The following is an 18,312-nucleotide window of genomic DNA, read 5'->3' on the forward strand; positions in this document are numbered from 1 at the left end:
AATCAAACAAAACTCCGAATCCCTATCACCCAAGTCAAGGGACAAGGAATGCATGCAAGATGCAATGCAACCTAGGCATACAAGCTAAGAATGCAACATGGCATGGCAAGGCACTTATGCAAGCATACAAGCATACATATGGCAATGCAAATAGATGGAAAGATGGACTTTATACATGAATTAGGCAGCTCTAGTTAGGCCCAAAACAGTGGCCAATGGAAGAAAATGAAGTGCCTCGAAATGCGTGCGCACGGGCACGCAAACCGAGGCAAAGGCATATGCAATGCAATGGCTAAAATGGCATATAGAATGCAACATGGACTTATACTAACATGAGAGAGCCTCAGCCACACTCACATAAGAGGCCGATGAATGAAAATGAAGTGCCTCGAAATGCGTGCGCACGGGCACGCAAACCGAGGCAATGGCATGGAAAATGACATGCAAATATGCTAATGGGATTTCAGCACTGAAATATGGGGGAAAACAGCCCCGGAATGAAGCGAAAACACACCCGATGCATGGAATAGTCCCGAAACATGGACTTTGGCACCCGAAATGGCCTATAGCTATATCAAACATGCACAACATGGATATTCAATGAATAGACAGTAGCAAGGCAGCCCCAAAATTAGCATTTTACTAGTACAACTCATGGCCAAAAAGCAAACAAAGATAGGGCAACAATGGCATGCAAAAATGGCCCTAAACATGAGATTATGAAGCAACTCACAGCTTCTGTCTCCAAACATGTTAGGGCCCTTCAACAACATTGAAGAGGGGCCCAAAATATGCACATTCACAGTTCATGGTAGCCCCGAAATCAGTATACAAACATGCTAGAAATACAATGCAAAACGAGGCTCAAAAGTGGCTATAACATGAGGTATACAAAACATTCACCAAACAGCCAAAGACCCTTAATAAAACATGTTAAGAAGGTCAAAATAAAGCCACTTTTAGTTCGGACCAAGGTCCAAAAACAGCAACATCAGGGGCTTCCAAGACATACAAAAATGGGACCAAAAAGAGGATATAAAGGGAAGTACAATATGGAAGTCCCAAACAGTGTTTAGACCTTCCTCAATGTTGAAGAGGGGCTCAAAATAAGCCTATCTACAGTTTACTACATCCCCAAAAACAGATTACACATAGGCCAAAAACAACATGCAAGATTAGGGCCTAAAGGAAAGATAAAGAAGGAAGTGCTAGCTACTATCCTCAAACTGCAAGAGGTCCTCAATCAAACATGAAGAGGACCTCAAAATATGATGATTTGAAGTTTGGGTCGGAGCCCAAAGATGTAAGCAACTATGGCTTAGATATTAAGCAAGAAAAGGCTAGAAAAGGGAAGATGAGGACTCACCCTTGAAGACCAGCAAATCAGCGCCTCTTGGACCAAGTTTAGGTGCTCCTAAGCTTTGGAGAACAGCCTCAAGCTACTGGAATGGGCGTTGGATGCCTTGTGCTATGAGTTGATGAAGAAATGGCCCAAGAACAAGGGTATTTGATGGTTGAATGAGAGAGATATGGAGAGAGATGGAGGGTTGCATGTATGTATATCAGATATATGTCTATATATCTCTGGTTTTTTGTCCTCAAAATCCAACCTAAACAAAGGAGGAGGAGAGGTGCTTATATAAGCAATGCTAAGCTTCTAAGACAAGCTTCAAAGGGGCCAAGGGGTTCAAGGGGGGGTGCAAGGCTTCTAGAGGAAGCTAAAACAGCTGGCCAAGCTTCCCCAAGAAGCTTGGCCAAAAGGATCAAGCTTCTAGAAGGTTAAGGGGTTCAAAGGCTCACAAGGTGCAAAACAAACACACATGCACGTGGGGGATCAATTCTGTGCATTCCAGCTGGCACAGCTGGAATTCACTCAATCTGCAGAATGCTCCGGAAGGTCGTCGGCTAGCAAAAACTGCCGGTCAGCAAAATAAAGTGCCGGTCGGCACAATAAATTGCCGGTTGGCACAAATATAGTGCCGGTGGGTGGCCGGTGAGGTCAAAAAAGTGCCGGTTGGTGTCCAAATTGAAGCCCCGGAAGTTAGCTTTCCAATGGCGCAAACGTTGCATCAAAATTCCTCCTGTGCAAAAAGTTATGCCCTTTTCCGTGAAGCCGCGCAGATTCGATCCAACCGGGATGATGCCCGACTTCAACTGATCATATCTCCCCCACCCGGACTTGGCTCTAGGAGATTCTTGAGTGCAAAATGAAGCCGCGGAAGTAAGCTTTCCGATGGTAGCGGCCTCATAGCTAAACTCCAAGTGTTCAGATAGATAAGCCCGATTCAGCGAGGGCTGCTCAACTCGCTTCTACCCGGATTCATCCTGAACTTCTCCCAAACTAGTTTTCTCCTCTCCTTTCTTCTTTTCTTCAACTCCAAACCCCTAAACAAAGTGTTTTGAAGGATTTACCTCTCTTCTTGCCGAAGAAACTGATTCTTTGCCCTGCACATCTCTCAACACCGAGCAAACCATCAGTAGTGCCCAAGTCTTAAGGGCGGTCAAAAATGGGGTGTCTACAGTTGCCCCTCTTTGGCAGAACTCGAAAGTCATAACAATGACGGGAGTGAATGTCAAAGCCCAGAGACGACCCATTTTTGACAAGGCCGAAGACTTGCACAAACAAACAAAATACCGATAAATAAATGGTTTTGCCCACAGGCTGCCTACGTATCCCTTTGCAAGGAATCAAACCAGCGTAGTTCAGGGGCAGGATGCAAATGATATGCAGGAAGACTTTGATAATTGGACTTATACGCCACGCGAAGCCAGTTTTGAAAGTTGGACTTATACGCTACGCGAAGCCGGTTTTGAAAGTTGGACTTATACGCTACGCGAAGCCGATTTTGAAAGTTGGACTTATACGCTACGCGAAGCCGGTTTGTATTCAAAACAATGCAATGTACTAACAAGTACAAGTGAGGTGCGCAAGATAGTGCGATAGAATGCAAGCAAGATGCAAGTGAGGTGCACAAAACAGTGCGATGCGCAGAACAGCGCGAACAACTTTGAAATGCACAAAACAGTGCGATTGAGATGCGCAAAATAGCGCGAATGGATGCATGCAAAATGCAAGTAAGGTGCACAAAACAGTGTCATGCGCAAGAAAGCGCGAATGTAAACTGCACAAAACAGTGCAATGCGCAAAATAGCGCGAATGATAAACTGCACAAAATAGTGCGATTGAGGTGCGCAAAATAGCGCGAATGTAAACTGCACAAAACAGTGCAACGCGCAAAATAGCGCGAACACATGCAATGCACAAACAAGTGCAATTGAGGTGCGCAAGATAGCGCGAACAAATGCAATGCACAAAATAGTGCGATGCGCAAAATAGCGCGAAGGAAATGTGATGCACAAAACAGTGCGATGCGCAAAATAGCGAGAAGAAAATACAATGCACTAACAAGTGCAAGTAAGGTGCGCAAGATAGCGCGAACAAATGCAATGCACAAAATAGTACGATGCGCAAAATAGCGCGAAGGAAATGTAATGCACAAAACAGTGCGATGCGCAAAATAGCGCGAAGAAAATACAATGCACTAACAAGTGCAAGTAAGGTGCGCAAGATAGCGCGAACAAATGCAATGCACAAAATAGTGCGATGCGCAAAATAGCGCGAAGGAAATGTAATGCACAAAACAGTGCGATGCGCAAAATAGCGCGAACAAAATGTAATGCACTAACAAGTGCGATGCGCAAAATAGCGCGAACAAAATACAATGCACTAACAAGTGCAAGTAAGGTGCGCATGATAGCGCGAGCAAATGCAATGCACAAAATAGTGCGATGCGCAAAATAGCGCGAAGGAAATGTAATGCAAAAAACAGTGCGATGCGCAAAATAGCGCGAACAAAATGCAATGCACTAACAAGTGCAAGTAAGGTGCGCAAGATAGCGCGAACAAATGCAATGCACAAAATAGTGCGATGCGCAAAATAGCGCGAAGGAAATGTAATGCACAAAACAGTGCGATGCGCAAAATAGCGCGAACAAAATGTAATGCACTAACAAGTGCGATGCGCAAAATAGCGCAAACAAAATACAATGCACTAACAAGTGCGATGCGCAAAATAGCGCGAACAAAATACAATGCACTAACAAGTGCAAGTAAGGTGCGCATGATAGCGCGAGTGAATGCATGTTCTATGCAAATGAGGTGCATTTTCTATGCAAATATGGAAGAGTGCATTTTCTATGCAAAAGATACGAACATTTTCTATGCAAGAGATACGAGCATTTTCTATGCAAGAAACAGGAGCATTTTCTATGCAAGAAACAGGAGCATATTCTATGCAATATTGAAAGCATATTCTATGCAGAATTGAAAGAAAACATATTCTATGCAATGGAAGGGCATCAAACATGTACTCTGGTGCCTCCGATTTACCTTTCGGAGGACTTTGTAACACACTCAGCTCAAAAAGGGCACACCCTGTTTATGTTGGCAAGAGATAACATCTGTTGCTGCTTTAATTGCCATTCTGACTTGAAGCAGGCTTACACTTGGGGTCGAGATACACTCATACTCCAGAGAAATGGCGAGGTCTGGGAAGGTGCACCTGAAATGCAGTCTTGGATCTTGCCAAAGCTGGAACACCCTAAGATGCTCCAAATTTTCTTTTTCTTTTGCTTTGCAGTCTGGAACCTACATAGCTTCAGATAGGCCCTTGTTTTACTGTTCACACTTATCGGGGGTGGACCCTGCAGTTTTATGGAAAAAAGAATCTTGTTTTGCACAAACGTGAAGGATGGCACAGCACTCTGAGCACAAAACGATTTATTTTTGAAATTGAGAGATGAGTTCTTAACCGGGTATTGAGCCGACGACTGGCCACAGCCAAAACGACTCGACAAGGGAAAAACAAAGGTAAACAACCTAAACACATCGAGTAACACTTGAGGCGACTCAAAACAAGAATCGAGACAAACAAAACAAAAGACACGACACACAGACGTGCACAGGGAGCCTGTTTCACCGGGTATTATTCCCACCCTTTCTTATTTGTGATTCTCACATCACTCGGCTCTCAAGCTCGATTTTTCTCTCAAAACCCTTTTCTCGCTTTTTTCTCTCAGCGCACATCTCTCTATTCTTTAATCTCTCATTTTTCATCCCTCCCCTGGGTGGTTGATGGATAAGCTGGAAATTGTGGGCTCTTGCCCCTGGTATTTCGCTAGACTCTTGTTCACAACAGTAAGTTTCTCCCATAGAGGGGTTGTGCTACAATTGGGTGTGTAGCAAATCTGCAGCTAACATCGGTTGATGATGCCCTGCTGGGGAGTTTGGACGTGGTTAGATCTGTCCAAACAAAGGAGTGGAATATCTTGATCCGTTCCCATTCGTGCTTCGCACTTGGCTTGATACCTCGTTGTGTGGAGGATGTGAGAGCCTTCTGCCCTTTTGCGGTCAGCTTCAGTGGTGCCCTTTTCTGGCAGGTAGAGTGCCCTTCTTGGCAAGTATGTTGAAAATGGGGAAAAGACAGGAAGCCTGACTCAATTGTGCCCCTAGTTCATCATTTTGACCATTTTTTATTTTGTTTTTCTACTAAAACAATTTTGACCAATATGAGAGTTAGATTAACACACTTGTTCGATTTTTGATTTGAAAATCATGCAAGTCAGGCTATGAGCACTGAAAATTTTCCTTTTTTGGGTCCAAGAAATGGTCCAGTTTTTGGAAAAGATGGAACAGTAGTCAACTTCAGTAAAAATTCTCAAAAACTATTTTTGCAAACGGCCAATGCTTAACAAGCATGGAACCCACTCTTGAGACGCACAACCTCGGATTTGGACAAAAATTGCCCTCTTGCTCGAAGAGGGCTGTATGGCAACGGAAAGTTGCCCCTTGTTTGGACGGCACCGCAGCGCATTGAATGGCAACGGAAAGTTGCCCCTTGTCTGAATGGCACCGTAGTGTATTGTAATCAGTCCTCAGAGCGACGATTGCAACCGAACTCCCGGATACAGAAAAGACAAAGATGACTAGAACCATCACATGGACACAGTTGAATTTGAAGTATTTTACGGCTGGACTTCAGGATGAAGTTGCCTACGTATCCCAAACATGGGAATCAAGCCTTACGTAGTTCGGGGTTAAGGTACACTCGGGTATTTAACCTCTCCTTTTTAGGCTCTAACTTTTGCCAAGGCGCCCGATGCGGGTTTTCGACCTTGCGAGCTTTGTTTTTCTTTTCTTTTCAATTCTTTTCATTTCTTTTCTTTTCATTGATTTTCTTTTTTTGTTCTTTTCTTTCTCTCTTTTTTTTTTCTTTTTCTTCTTTTTTCTTTTTTTGTTCTTTTTCTTCTTTTTCTTGCTCTAACTTTTGCCTGGGTCGCCCTTCCGGGTTTTCGGCCCAGCGAGCCTCTCAAGGGTAAAAGTGTAGCTTGGTCCATGCCAAATGGTTATAGGGTTTCGAAGCCATCCGTATCCAGGAGAGTGGCTGTTGATTTGCAAGAGGACTCATCTTCAGCTCTTCGAGCATATCTGACATTTTTGCCCCTAGTTTGAGGGGGGCTTCTGATCTAGCTTTACAAGCTTCCTTTGATCTGATCTTCTTGATCTGACTTTGGGTGCCTCTTGTCCAAGGGCTGCTTCGAATCTGGCCACACAGGCCTCACATTGTGGTTGATCGCTGAACCTTCTGAACTCAGGTTCAAGGTTTGAAAGTGAGGGGTCGAATCTCGAGGCTGAGAGCGATCCTAAGCTGCACAATCTCAAGAGCGATTCCACACAGGTCTTTGCAGGACTGCGCAAAACATTTTGTTTTTGAAAGTTTTTAAGAAAGCGACAGATCGCTCGTGCTGAAGACAGTGTGGGACCAATCTGGATCAAGCCAGGATCCTTCTCAGTACTCACATTAACAAGCATGATCTCATTCATTAAGGGCTTAGCACGCCTCTCTTTCCCTCAGTTTGATCAAATTTTGCAAAATCTGAAGAATTCCTTCCTCTTCATTTTCACCGCAATGTTCAAAAAAAGTTTTGAAAAAAAACTTAGGTCGATACAATGATTTCAAGGCACAGAAAAGGCAGGCGAAGAGCACTGTCATTCCATTCAATACTTCTGGCACAACTGGCACACGGCAGAAGCAAACACAAGAGTGTGAAAATCACTGCTGTTCATTCAAATCTGTTGGCACAACTGGCTCCCTGGCAGAAACAGACTCAAAAGGACAAACACAAAGCAAAATAGTGATATCCGAAGTAACACCCCCGGAATCACCCGACTTCTGTACAATAGGACTGACTCGATACAACAAGATAGACCCGACTGACTCAGTATGAAAAGACTGACTCAATGCAAATTGAGAAGACTGACCCAATACCCAAGTCAGAAAACACAAAAACTAGCATTCGTAAAATGCTCGAAACAGTGCGTGCCAAACGCCACATCTGGAGTAAACTGAGTGCCGCCCACAGGTGGTTCATCCCCTGATCACATCACATTATCCCCCAGGTTCACTGATCCAATGACGATAGACTTCGCTGAGTTGGTGCGGCGATGACCTTGTTGTCAAACAAATCCTGTACATCATGGCGCAGACGAAAGCAGCTATCGGTCTCATGACCGGTTTGTTGGTGGTACGCACAGTACTTAGTCTGGTCATGCTTTGCAGGGATAGGATCGGGTAGGGGCCGTTGTTCCAATGGTTTCAGATGTCCTTTCCGGAGTAAGACCTCTAGAGCCTTTGACAAAGGCATATGAAGTGGAGTGAAGACCCTCTTGGCTCGAGGTGGATATTTTGTGGTTTGTGGAGTTTTGCTGGATGCACCAGCAAAGGGATTGGCAGGCGTTGACTGGGTTTTCTGATCGTTTCTGAGCACGGGATTAGGGCTGAAAGGAACATTCCTCGTACAAAGGCCCTTCTCCTGGCTTGCCCCTTGATTCAGACTGCTTTCATTCTGAGTGGCGAAAGTGTCATCCACAGTTTTTGTAACAACTGCGAGGACTTGCTCTTTGTTCAGTCCCTCAGCTTTCAAAGCCTCAATATCCCAGCGAAGGTGTTCATGGTGACCATTTCCTGCTCCTACCTTGCTCTTACCCGTCGCTTCCACTTTGTCAAGAGGTTGGCCTTCTTCCAATGCAACCCGTCCCAAAGTTGGGGAGCCTTTAGACATGAACTCCCTGGTACGTGATGTGGTTGATGATGGAGCCAAAACCCCAAAGGCCAGATCTGCCACAGTTCTCTGAAGATCTTCGATCATCCTCATCATTTCAAATGTAGTAGGCTCGCGAGCCTGGTATAGCTGGGAGGCCCAGACCGGGTGCGCAACAGGCAACCTGGGCGAATGTGGTGCACCACCATCGATCTCGCCCTGCAAACTGATTCCTTGACCTAATGTGGCTGTCATAACCACAGTCTCTTCTGAATTCTGCGCCATCATAAGTCCTGCCTCAGCAAAGGGGGAACACTAGCTATTCTGTATCACCTGTTCGACTCTCTGAACCTTCAAAGGAAAAACAGACAGCATTTCAGCCCAAACTGATCAAACACGGGCGTAGCCGACCAACTGTACTTTATTACTGATCACTGTTCCTCAGAATCACTGTTCCCGAAAGTTGAACCAATACCCGCGGATAACTGATTCTTACAACTGATACTGATACTGGTGTCCCCAGATTTGATACTCAAACTTGCAAACTGACATGTGCGTTCCTGTAGAGCAACACTCTAAAAGCACATAGCAAGTAAAGAGAACAAAACACCCCTATGTTGGGGTAGGGTTTCCCTGTCCTATTTTGTCAGGAGCTAGGGTTTCACTACGCACACAGCGGTTTCAAACAACCTAACATCGGGTGAGCAACCTGTCCTAGTTTGGAATGGTCACTATGGATTCCGAATATGCACTAGGTCGAATGGTCAAAAGGGTACCCCGGTAAACTGGGGTTTGTGTTCCCATACTGTCAGAGCCCATAGCCGGTCAGCCTTATGGACATGTCTTGACAAGACAAGCCTCCGGCAAACCGTTCAGGAATGGCAGATGGCAAACACTGTGTTCCTAGGCGCACCAATGCACATGCAATGCAAAGAAACACATAAGCGAAATCAAAACAGGATATCACGAGTTCGAGTCAAGCTCTCTAAACTCCCCAGCAGAGTCGCCAGAAACTGTAACAGCGCCCGTGTGGGCCTCGTGCTACAGTTCGGACTCGATTTGTGTCACGGTTCTTAATCTGAACCAAAGAGTCCAAATCTGGCAAATCGTTTTGAGAAACAGATTTTTGAAAAAGTAGTGCCAAACATGGACTGCTTTGCCAGATACAGAGTTGCCACCTAAATATTTTTTATGGGAGAATTTAGGAAACCCTGACTCGGTGCCGAAGGCCACATGTCCATCATCACCGGAGTTGTCTCGGCTCGGGAGCTTGGGTACGATCGGGGAAGGTCAGCTATGAGCACCCCCTTTCGCCCGGTCCGAAGACCGGCCTCTACTAACCGTGATATCTGTTTTTGAAAACTTTATGTGTTCCTATACCAATTGTTAGCCTAGAATTACTATGTTATGCGCGCGGCAAACAAGTATAGACCGAATCGCCCAAATTGGAAATAAAACATTTTATGTTCGTTTTGAAAATGGTTTGCTACTCGTAAGTAGGCTAAAATGCAGGTTTTGCCACCTTCAAGTGGGCTTTTGGAAAAGATGGTTTTGCCACTATCTAGTGGGCTTAAAAATCGCAGTTTTAACGCATTATCCCAATTTAAGCAATTTGACCTCCATCCACAGGCATTCAAGCAGTTATATCACATAAGCAGCTAGCCTCATGGTAATCATACTGTCATGGCAACACTCACACGCATGCGATATGCTAAAGCATAAAAGCTTACCTCGTACTCCGTGCCAAAACAGTAAACTAGTTAGCAAACATGCATGTCCTAGTTCATGTTAAAAGTGGCTAATGCATCACATGCAAAATGCGATCTAGGCAGGCTCGGCTAGCCCTAAACATGGCATATGAAATGCGATCAACTATCACATAGTCAATTTTTGAATTGAAGTACGAATGCAGTTAGCGTGATGTACCGAGCCTAATGCATGTCAACAAATGCATGAATGCACGCATGCATAGCATAAGGTATGCTAAAATAAATATGCCCTAATCTACCATCATAAGCAGGTAAATAAAAGGGAGAAAGAAGTGGGGGTTGGAAGACATACACACACGCACCCACACTTATTACAGACTTGCCCTCGCTCGGAGGGACCGAATAAATATTACAAATTAATTAACTACGCAAGCTAATTAACATTACAAATTAACTAATTTAATTAACAAATTAAATAAATTAATTGAAACAGGAAAACGCCTCGGGAAGCGCGTCGCCATGCGCAAGCTGCCTCTGTTTTCCTTCTTTCACTCATCTGGAGACTGTCAAAACCTCAGGGTTGCATCCCTAGGCACTGGGGAGTACCACCGGCTGAGTGGAATCACCACCGGCACTGGTATATGTCCATCGGCACAAAATTGAATCTGTCGGCAGAGAAAAGGTTGCCGGCCGGCACCTTACACTGCCGGTCGGCAAAGAAAGTCTGCTGGACCTGCAATTCACAGCAACAGAGGGCAAAACGAGGCATGGCAGCGCAATTCAAGGCATGTATGCATCGACCATATCCCTTATCATTGTAACGACTCAAAGGGACATGTGCCTCGGTTCCCGGACCACCAATCACGCATTTCCATGCATGATGGCCCAAAGAACCAAGTATGCAACTTTGATTTCAAATGTATGCAAACCAATCAAACAAAACTCCGAATCCCTATCACCCAAGTCAAGGGACAAGGAATGCATGCAAGATGCAATGCAACCTAGGCATACAAGCTAAGAATGCAACATGGCATGGCAAGGCACTTATGCAAGCATACAAGCATACATATGGCAATGCAAATAGATGGAAAGATGGACTTTATACATGAATTAGGCAGCTCTAGTTAGGCCCAAAACAGTGGCCAATGGAAGAAAATGAAGTGCCTCGAAATGCGTGCGCACGGGCACGCAAACCGAGGCAAAGGCATATGCAATGCAATGGCTAAAATGGCATATAGAATGCAACATGGACTTATACTAACATGAGAGAGCCTCAGCCACACTCACATAAGAGGCCGATGAATGAAAATGAAGTGCCTCGAAATGCGTGCGCACGGGCACGCAAACCGAGGCAATGGCATATGCAATGCAATGGCATGGAAAATGACATGCAAATATGCTAATGGGATTTCAGCACTGAAATATGGGGGAAAACAGCCCCGGAATGAGGCGAAAACACACCCGATGCATGGAATAGTCCCAAAACATGGACTTTGGCACCCGAAATGGCCTATAGCTATATCAAACATGCACAACATGGATATGAAATGAATAGACAGTAGCAAGGCAGCCCCAAAATTAGCATTTTACTAGTACAACTCATGGCCAAAAAGCAAACAAAGATAGGGCAACAATGGCATGCAAAAATGGCCCTAAACATGAGATTATGAAGCAACTCACAGCTGCTCTCTCCAAACATGTTAGGGCCCTTCAACAACATTTAAGAGGGGCCCAAAATATGCACATTCACAGTTCATGGTAGCCCCGAAATCAGTATACAAACATGCTAGAAATACAATGCAAAACGAGGCTCAAAAGTGGCTATAACATGAGGTATACAAAAAATTCACCAAACAGCCAAAGACCCTTAATAAAACATGTTAATAAGGTCAAAATAAAGCCACTTTTAGTTCGGACCAAGGTCCAAAAACAGCAACATCAGGGGCTGCCAAGACATACAAAAATGGGACCAAAAAGAGGATATAAAGGGAAGTACAATATGGAAGTCCCAAACCGTGTTGAGCCCTTCCTCAATGTTGAAGAGGCGCTCAAAATAAGCCTATCTACAGTTTACTACATCCCCAAAAACAGATTACACATAGGCCAAAAATAACATGCAAGATTAGGGCCTAAAGGAGAGATAAAGAAGGAAGTGCTAGCTACTATCCTCAAATAGCAAGAGGTCCTCAATCAAACATGAAGAGGACCTCAAAATATGATGATTTGAAGTTTGGGTCGGAGCCCAAAGATGTAAGAAACTATGGCTTAGATATTAAGCAAGAAAAGGCTAGAAAAAGGAAGATGAGGACTCACCCTTGAAGACCAGCAAATCAGCGCCTCTTGGACCAAGTTTAGGTGCTCCTAAGCTTTGGAGAACAGCCTCAAGCTACTGGAATGGGCGTTGGATGCCTTGTGCTATGAGTTGATGAAGAAATGGCCCAAGAACAAGGGTATTTGATGGTTGAATGAGAGAGATATGGAGAGAGATGGAGGGTTGCATGTATGTATATCAGATATATGTCTATATATCTCTGGTTTTTTGTCCTCAAAATCCAACCTAAACAAAGGAGGAGGAGAGGTGCTTATATAAGCAATGCTAAGCTTCTAAGACAAGCTTCAAAGGGGCCAAGGGGTTCAAGGGGGGGTGCAAGGCTTCTAGAGGAAGCTAAAACAGCTGGCCAAGCTTCTCCAAGAAGCTTGGCCAAAAGGTTCAAGCTTCTAGAAGGTTAAGGGGTTCAAAGGCTCACAAGGTGCAAAACAAACACACATGCACGTGGGGGATCAATTCTGTGCATTCCAGCTGGCACAGCTGGAATCCACTCAATCTGCAGAATGCTCCGGAAGGTCGTCGGCTAGCAAAAACTGCCGGTCAGCAAAATAAAGTGCCGGTCGGCACAATAAATTGCCGGTCGGCACAAATATAGTGCCGGTGGGTGGCCGGTGAGGTCAAAAAAGTGCCGGTTGGTGTCCAAATTGAAGCCCCGGAAGTTAGCTTTCCAATGGCGCAAACCTTGCATCAAAATTCCTCCTGTGCAAAAAGTTATGCCCTTTTCCGTGAAGCCGCGCAGATTCGATCCAACCGGGATGATGCCCGACTTCAACTGATCATATCTCCCCCACCCGGACTTGGCTCTAGGAGATTCTTGAGTGCAAAATAAAGCCGCGGAAGTAAGCTTTCCGATGGTAGCGGCCTCATAGCTAAACTCCAAGTGTTCAGATAGATAAGCCTGATTCAGCGAGGGCTGCTCAACTCGCTTCTACCCGGATTCATGCTGAACTTCTCCCAAACTAGTTTTCTCCTCTCCTTTCTTCTTTTCTTCAACTCCAAACCCCTAAACAAAGTGTTTTGAAGGATTTGCCTCTCTTCTTGCCGAAGAAACTGATTCTTTGCCCTGCACATCTCTCAACACCGAGCAAACCATCAGTAGTGCCCAAGTCTTAAGGGCGGTCAAAAATGGGGTGTCTACACTAACCAATGGACGCGATGCCTTAAATTGTTCAGCCATTTGTGTAAGCCCAGACAATAGATTTCACCCAAAATATCTTCTAACACATCGTGGTTCTCACTGTTGTGTTCATTTTAGCCTTGAACGCACCTGGTTTTCATAAGTGTTTCTAGAGAATTTAGCCTCTTCATTCTCGTAGAACCGGCCCCAGTTCAACACTCATATAGGTGATTCTTATTGTGAGTATCTCTTTATACTCGTCTTGATTTTATGCCTTAATCAAGATATAAGTAATCAGTAAAAGCAAAGCTTATCCTTACACCCCTGCAGACAACATATGTTGCAGATATCACTCTCACCATAGGAATGGGTAGGAATTTTAATCCCTTGGTGATTTCTGGCGAGCCATACATAACTTAGTTGTCCCTTTGAACTTAGTTCTTGGGATCTCCAGTCATATAAGTAGGGTTACCATTATGACGACTCTTATGTAATAGGCTTTAATCCCATCCCCTTCGATGAACTATACACTAGCTCTTTTGTCAAACCTTTTGTTAACGGATCCGCAATATTCTCTTTAGATTTTATATAATCTATTGAGATTATTCCGTTTGACAACAATTGCCTTACGGTATTATGTCGACGACGTATATGTCGTGACTTACCGTTATACATGTGATTCTGTGCCCTGCCTATTGCAGATTGACTATCACAATGAATGCAAATAGCTGGCACAGGTTTTGGCCACATTGGAATGTCTTCTAAGAAGTGACGAAGCCATTCTGCTTCTTCACCTGCTTTGTCTAAAGCAATGAACTCAGATTCCATTGTGGATCGTGCGATGCACGTTTGTTTCGTGGACTTCCAAGAAACAACAGCGCCTCCTAGAGTAAAGACATATCCACTAGTGGATTTTGAATCTTTAGTATCCGATATCCAATTGGCATCACAATAACCTTCGAGTACTGCTGGATATCGAGTAAAGTTCAAACCATGATCATGAGTAAATCTTAGATATCTAAGAACTCGAATGATCGCTTTCCAATGGTCTTCTCCAGGGTTACTAGTGTACCTACTCAATTTACTGATAGCATAAGCTATATCAGGACGAGTACTATTCATTAGGTACATTAGGCTTCCAATGATTTGGGAGTATTTTAACTGAGACACTGCATCACCTTTATTTTTTGATAAATAAAGACTGATGTCTACAGGTGTTCTAGCTAAATTCAAATCATCTTTGATAAATTTATCAAGAATTTTCTCAATATAATGAGATTGAGATAATGCATATCCGTCAGATGTTTTAGTAATTTTCATTCCTAATATAACATCTGCGACCCCCATATCCTTCATATCAAATCTTTTGTTAAGCATCTGCTTAGTTGATTTGATCATATTTTGACTGCTTCCAATGATAAGCATGTCATCCACATAAAGACAAACTATGACATATCCTTGGTCAGTGTTTTTAACATAGACGCATTTGTCACATTCGTTTATCTTAAACCCATTAGTAAGCATTGCATGATCAAATTTTTCATGCCATTGCTTAGGTGCTTGTTTTAATCCATAAAGGGATTTTACAAGTCGACAAACTTTCTTTTCTTGCCCTGATACTACAAACCCTTCGGGTTGTTCCATATAGATCTCTTCATTTAGATCACCGTTTAAGAAAGCTGTCTTAACATCCATTTGATGTATTTCTAAATTAAACAACGCTGCTATAGAAATAAGCATGCGAATGGATGTTATTCTTGTCACAGGGGAATATGTGTCAAAATAGTCCAGACCTTCCTTTTGTCTGTAACCTTTAACAACAAGTCTTGCTTTATACTTATCAATTGAACCATCTGCTTTCATTTTTCTCTTGAATATCCATTTATATCCAAGAGGTTTAGAACCTGGTGGAAGATCCACCAATTCCCAAGTATGATTCTGCATAATGGATTCAATTTCATTATTAACAACCTCTTTCCACAAAGGTGCTTCAGGACCTGTCATTGCTGTCTTAAAGCTTTGAGGTTCATTTTCTAACAAGTATGTCAGAAAATCTGGACCAAAGGATTTTGATGTTCTTGCTCTCTTACTTCGCCTAGGTTCATCATTAGTTAAATCCTGTTGGTCGAGACTATTACTAGTCTCTTGTGTTTGATTGTCATTAGTCTCTTGACTTTGTGTACAATCATAAGTTCTTTTCTGTGAACTTAATTCCTGTCCTTTCTTGTAAGGAAAGACATGTTCAAAAAATACAGCATTCCTTGACTCTATAATAGTGTTCACATTTATATTAGGTATATTTGATTTATAAGTCAGAAACCGATATGCACTACTATTCTGAGCATAACCAATAAACACACAATCTACTGTTTTTGGTCCAATCTTAGTCTTTTTAGGAACAGGTACTTCAACTTTTGCCAAACACCCCCACACTTTTAAGTATTTGTAGGAAGGTGGTCGACCTTTCCACAATTCATAAGGAATGCTTTTGGTTTTCTTGTGGGGTATTCTATTAAGAACATAATTAGCAGACAATATTGCTTCCCCCCACAAGTTCTGTGGTAAGCCTGAACTTAGTAACATGGCATTCATCATTTCTTTTAGGGTTCTATTCTTCCTTTCAGCAATTCCATTTTGCTGTGGAGAATAAGGGGCTGTAGTTTGGTGAATAATGCCATGTTGTGCACAATATTCATTTAATGGTGCATCATATTCACCACCCCTATCACTTCTAACCATTTTAATGGTTTTACCAAGTTGATTTTCAACTTCTGTTTTGTAGAGTTTAAACATTTCTAAGGCTTCATCTTTACTTCTAAGTAAATAAACATAACAATATCTTGTGCAATCATCGATAAATGTTATGAAATATTTTTTGCCACCTCTAGTTTGAATAAATTTTAAATCACATACATCAGTATGAATTAATTCTAGAGGTTCGGTTTTTCTTTCAACCGATTTAAATGGAGCCTTAGTTAGTTTCGCTTCTACACAAATTTCACATTTATGATTAGGATTAATTTCAAACTTTGGTATATAATCTAAACCAATTAATCTACGCAAAGCATCAAAATTCACATGTCCTAATCTACCATGCCATAAATTTGACTCAAGAATATAAACAAAAGATGTGTTATTCTTATTCATAGCAACTTTCGGTACAACTGTCATTACATTTAACTTAAAGAGACTATCACTCATGTATCCCTTACCAACATACATACCACTCTTTGTTAATACAAATTTATCAGACTCAAATACAAGCCTAAAACCATTTTTACTTAACAAAGACCCAGAAACTAAATTCTTCCGGATGTCAGGTACATGCAGTACGTTGTTGAGGGTCAGTTCTTTCCCTGATGTCATCTTCAAGATTACTTTCCCTTGTCCTGCTACAGTAGAAGTAGAAGAATTTCCCATGAAAAGTTGTTCACCATTTGCAGCCTCATTGTAGGTAGTGAACATCTTCTTGTCCGCACAAATATGACGAGTTGCTCCAGTGTCAACCCACCACTCTTTGGGATTTCCAACCAAGTTAGCCTCAGACACCACAGCAGAGAGGTTAATGTCATTCACTCCGTCAGAGATGTAATCCAATTCTGTTACATTGGCCTGATTGGTGGTCTTCTTACTTGTACTTCCATGATTCTTTTTAGGGCGGCGGCAGTCAGAAGCTCGATGTCCAGTTTTGCCACAGTTATAGCATTTTCCTTTGAACTTCTTGCTACTATCGCCTTGTTTAGGACCATCTCCAGTAAACTTCCTCTTTTTGTTATGTGGTTTATGAACTTGTTCAACCACATTTGCCTTGGACTCAATGGGATTTTTCCCATTCCTCTTTTCAGCCTTTCGGTTATCTTCTTCAATTCTTAATCTTACAATCAATTCATCCATAGTCATCTCTTTGCGTTTATGTTTTAAATAATTTTTGAAATCTTTCCAAGCCTGTGGTAACTTTTCCACTAAAGCAACAACTTGGAATGACTCGCTAAGAGACATACCTTCTGAATGAATATCATGCAAAATTATTTGAAAACTTTGAACTTGAGATATTACCGTTTGGGAGTCTACCATAACAAAGTCCAGAAATTTACCGATGACAAATTTCTTCGTGCCGGCATCTTCTGTCTTGTATTTCTTCTCCAAAGAATCCCACAATTCTTTTGCTGTTTTCAGAGGACTGTATACATTATACAGCATATTGTCAAGGCCATTTAGGATGTAGTTTCTGCACAGGAAATCTGAATGTTTCCAAGCATCTACAGCGGCAACAACTTGCCGATCACTTTCACCCTCTTTAAGTGCTGGAACCTCTTCATGGAGAAACCGGGCCAAATTAAGAGTTGTAAGATAGAACAGCATCTTCTGCTGCCATCTCTTAAACTCGGTACCATTAAATTTTTCCGGTTTTTCTCCATGATTGATTGGTACATGAACATGGTTCTGGATAGGGACCGATGTAGGTGTAACAATAGGAGTACCACTGCCATATGCAGTTTCAGTTGTAGTAGCCATAATCTCTGATTACAAAAATCAAAAAATATTAAAACACAAATTAATTTTCTAGTTACTAAAACCAGAAAATAATTATAATAACAAAATAATTTTATTTTCCTTGTTACTAAAACTAGAAAAATAAAATATCACAAGAATTTTCTGTAATACCAAATAATATTCTGAATTGTTAATGACACCAGTATCGTACTACTAGTAGTTGTCAAAGAAAAGAGACAGTATATTACTACTATCTGTCAAATAGCATAAATCACTATTTGTTTTTCCAACCAGAATATTAATTTGAAAACACAGAAAATTAAATACAATGAAGATACCCAAAAAGGAGTCTGTCTTAAGATTGTTGGACAATCTTCACTGTATTTAAATAGATTAAATTCTGTTGTGTACAAAACAACAATAAGAATAAAAGAAATAGGGAAAATGAGAGAATTTGTTTGATTACAAAATTCAAACTCGAAATAAAAATAAATAAATAAAAAACAGATTTTATTTTGTTACAAAAACAAAATTAAAATCTGAATAAATAAACAAATAAAAAC

The 18,312-nt window shown here is 42.2% G+C and overlaps 1 protein-coding gene across 1 annotated transcript in view; it reads right to left on the reverse strand.

Annotated features, from left to right (window-relative positions):
* Positions 1-18,098, reverse strand: part of LOC145800320 (uncharacterized) — a 71,245-nt gene extending 53,147 nt beyond the window's left edge. The window contains exons 1-2 of the mRNA XM_082889976.1: positions 17,350-18,098; positions 16,247-17,004 (exon numbers count right to left, since the gene is read on the reverse strand). Coding sequence (XP_082746102.1) covers positions 16,247-17,004; positions 17,350-17,770 — 1,179 coding nt within the window. The 5' untranslated portion in view covers positions 17,771-18,098. The remainder of the gene's footprint in view (positions 1-16,246; positions 17,005-17,349) is intronic.
* Positions 18,099-18,312: the final 214 nt, after the last annotated feature.

Source organism: Camellia sinensis, chromosome 10 (assembly GCF_055761805.1).
Source record: "Camellia sinensis isolate YWXY chromosome 10, ASM5576180v1, whole genome shotgun sequence".
In the NCBI taxonomy this organism is placed as follows: domain Eukaryota; kingdom Viridiplantae; phylum Streptophyta; class Magnoliopsida; order Ericales; family Theaceae; genus Camellia; species Camellia sinensis.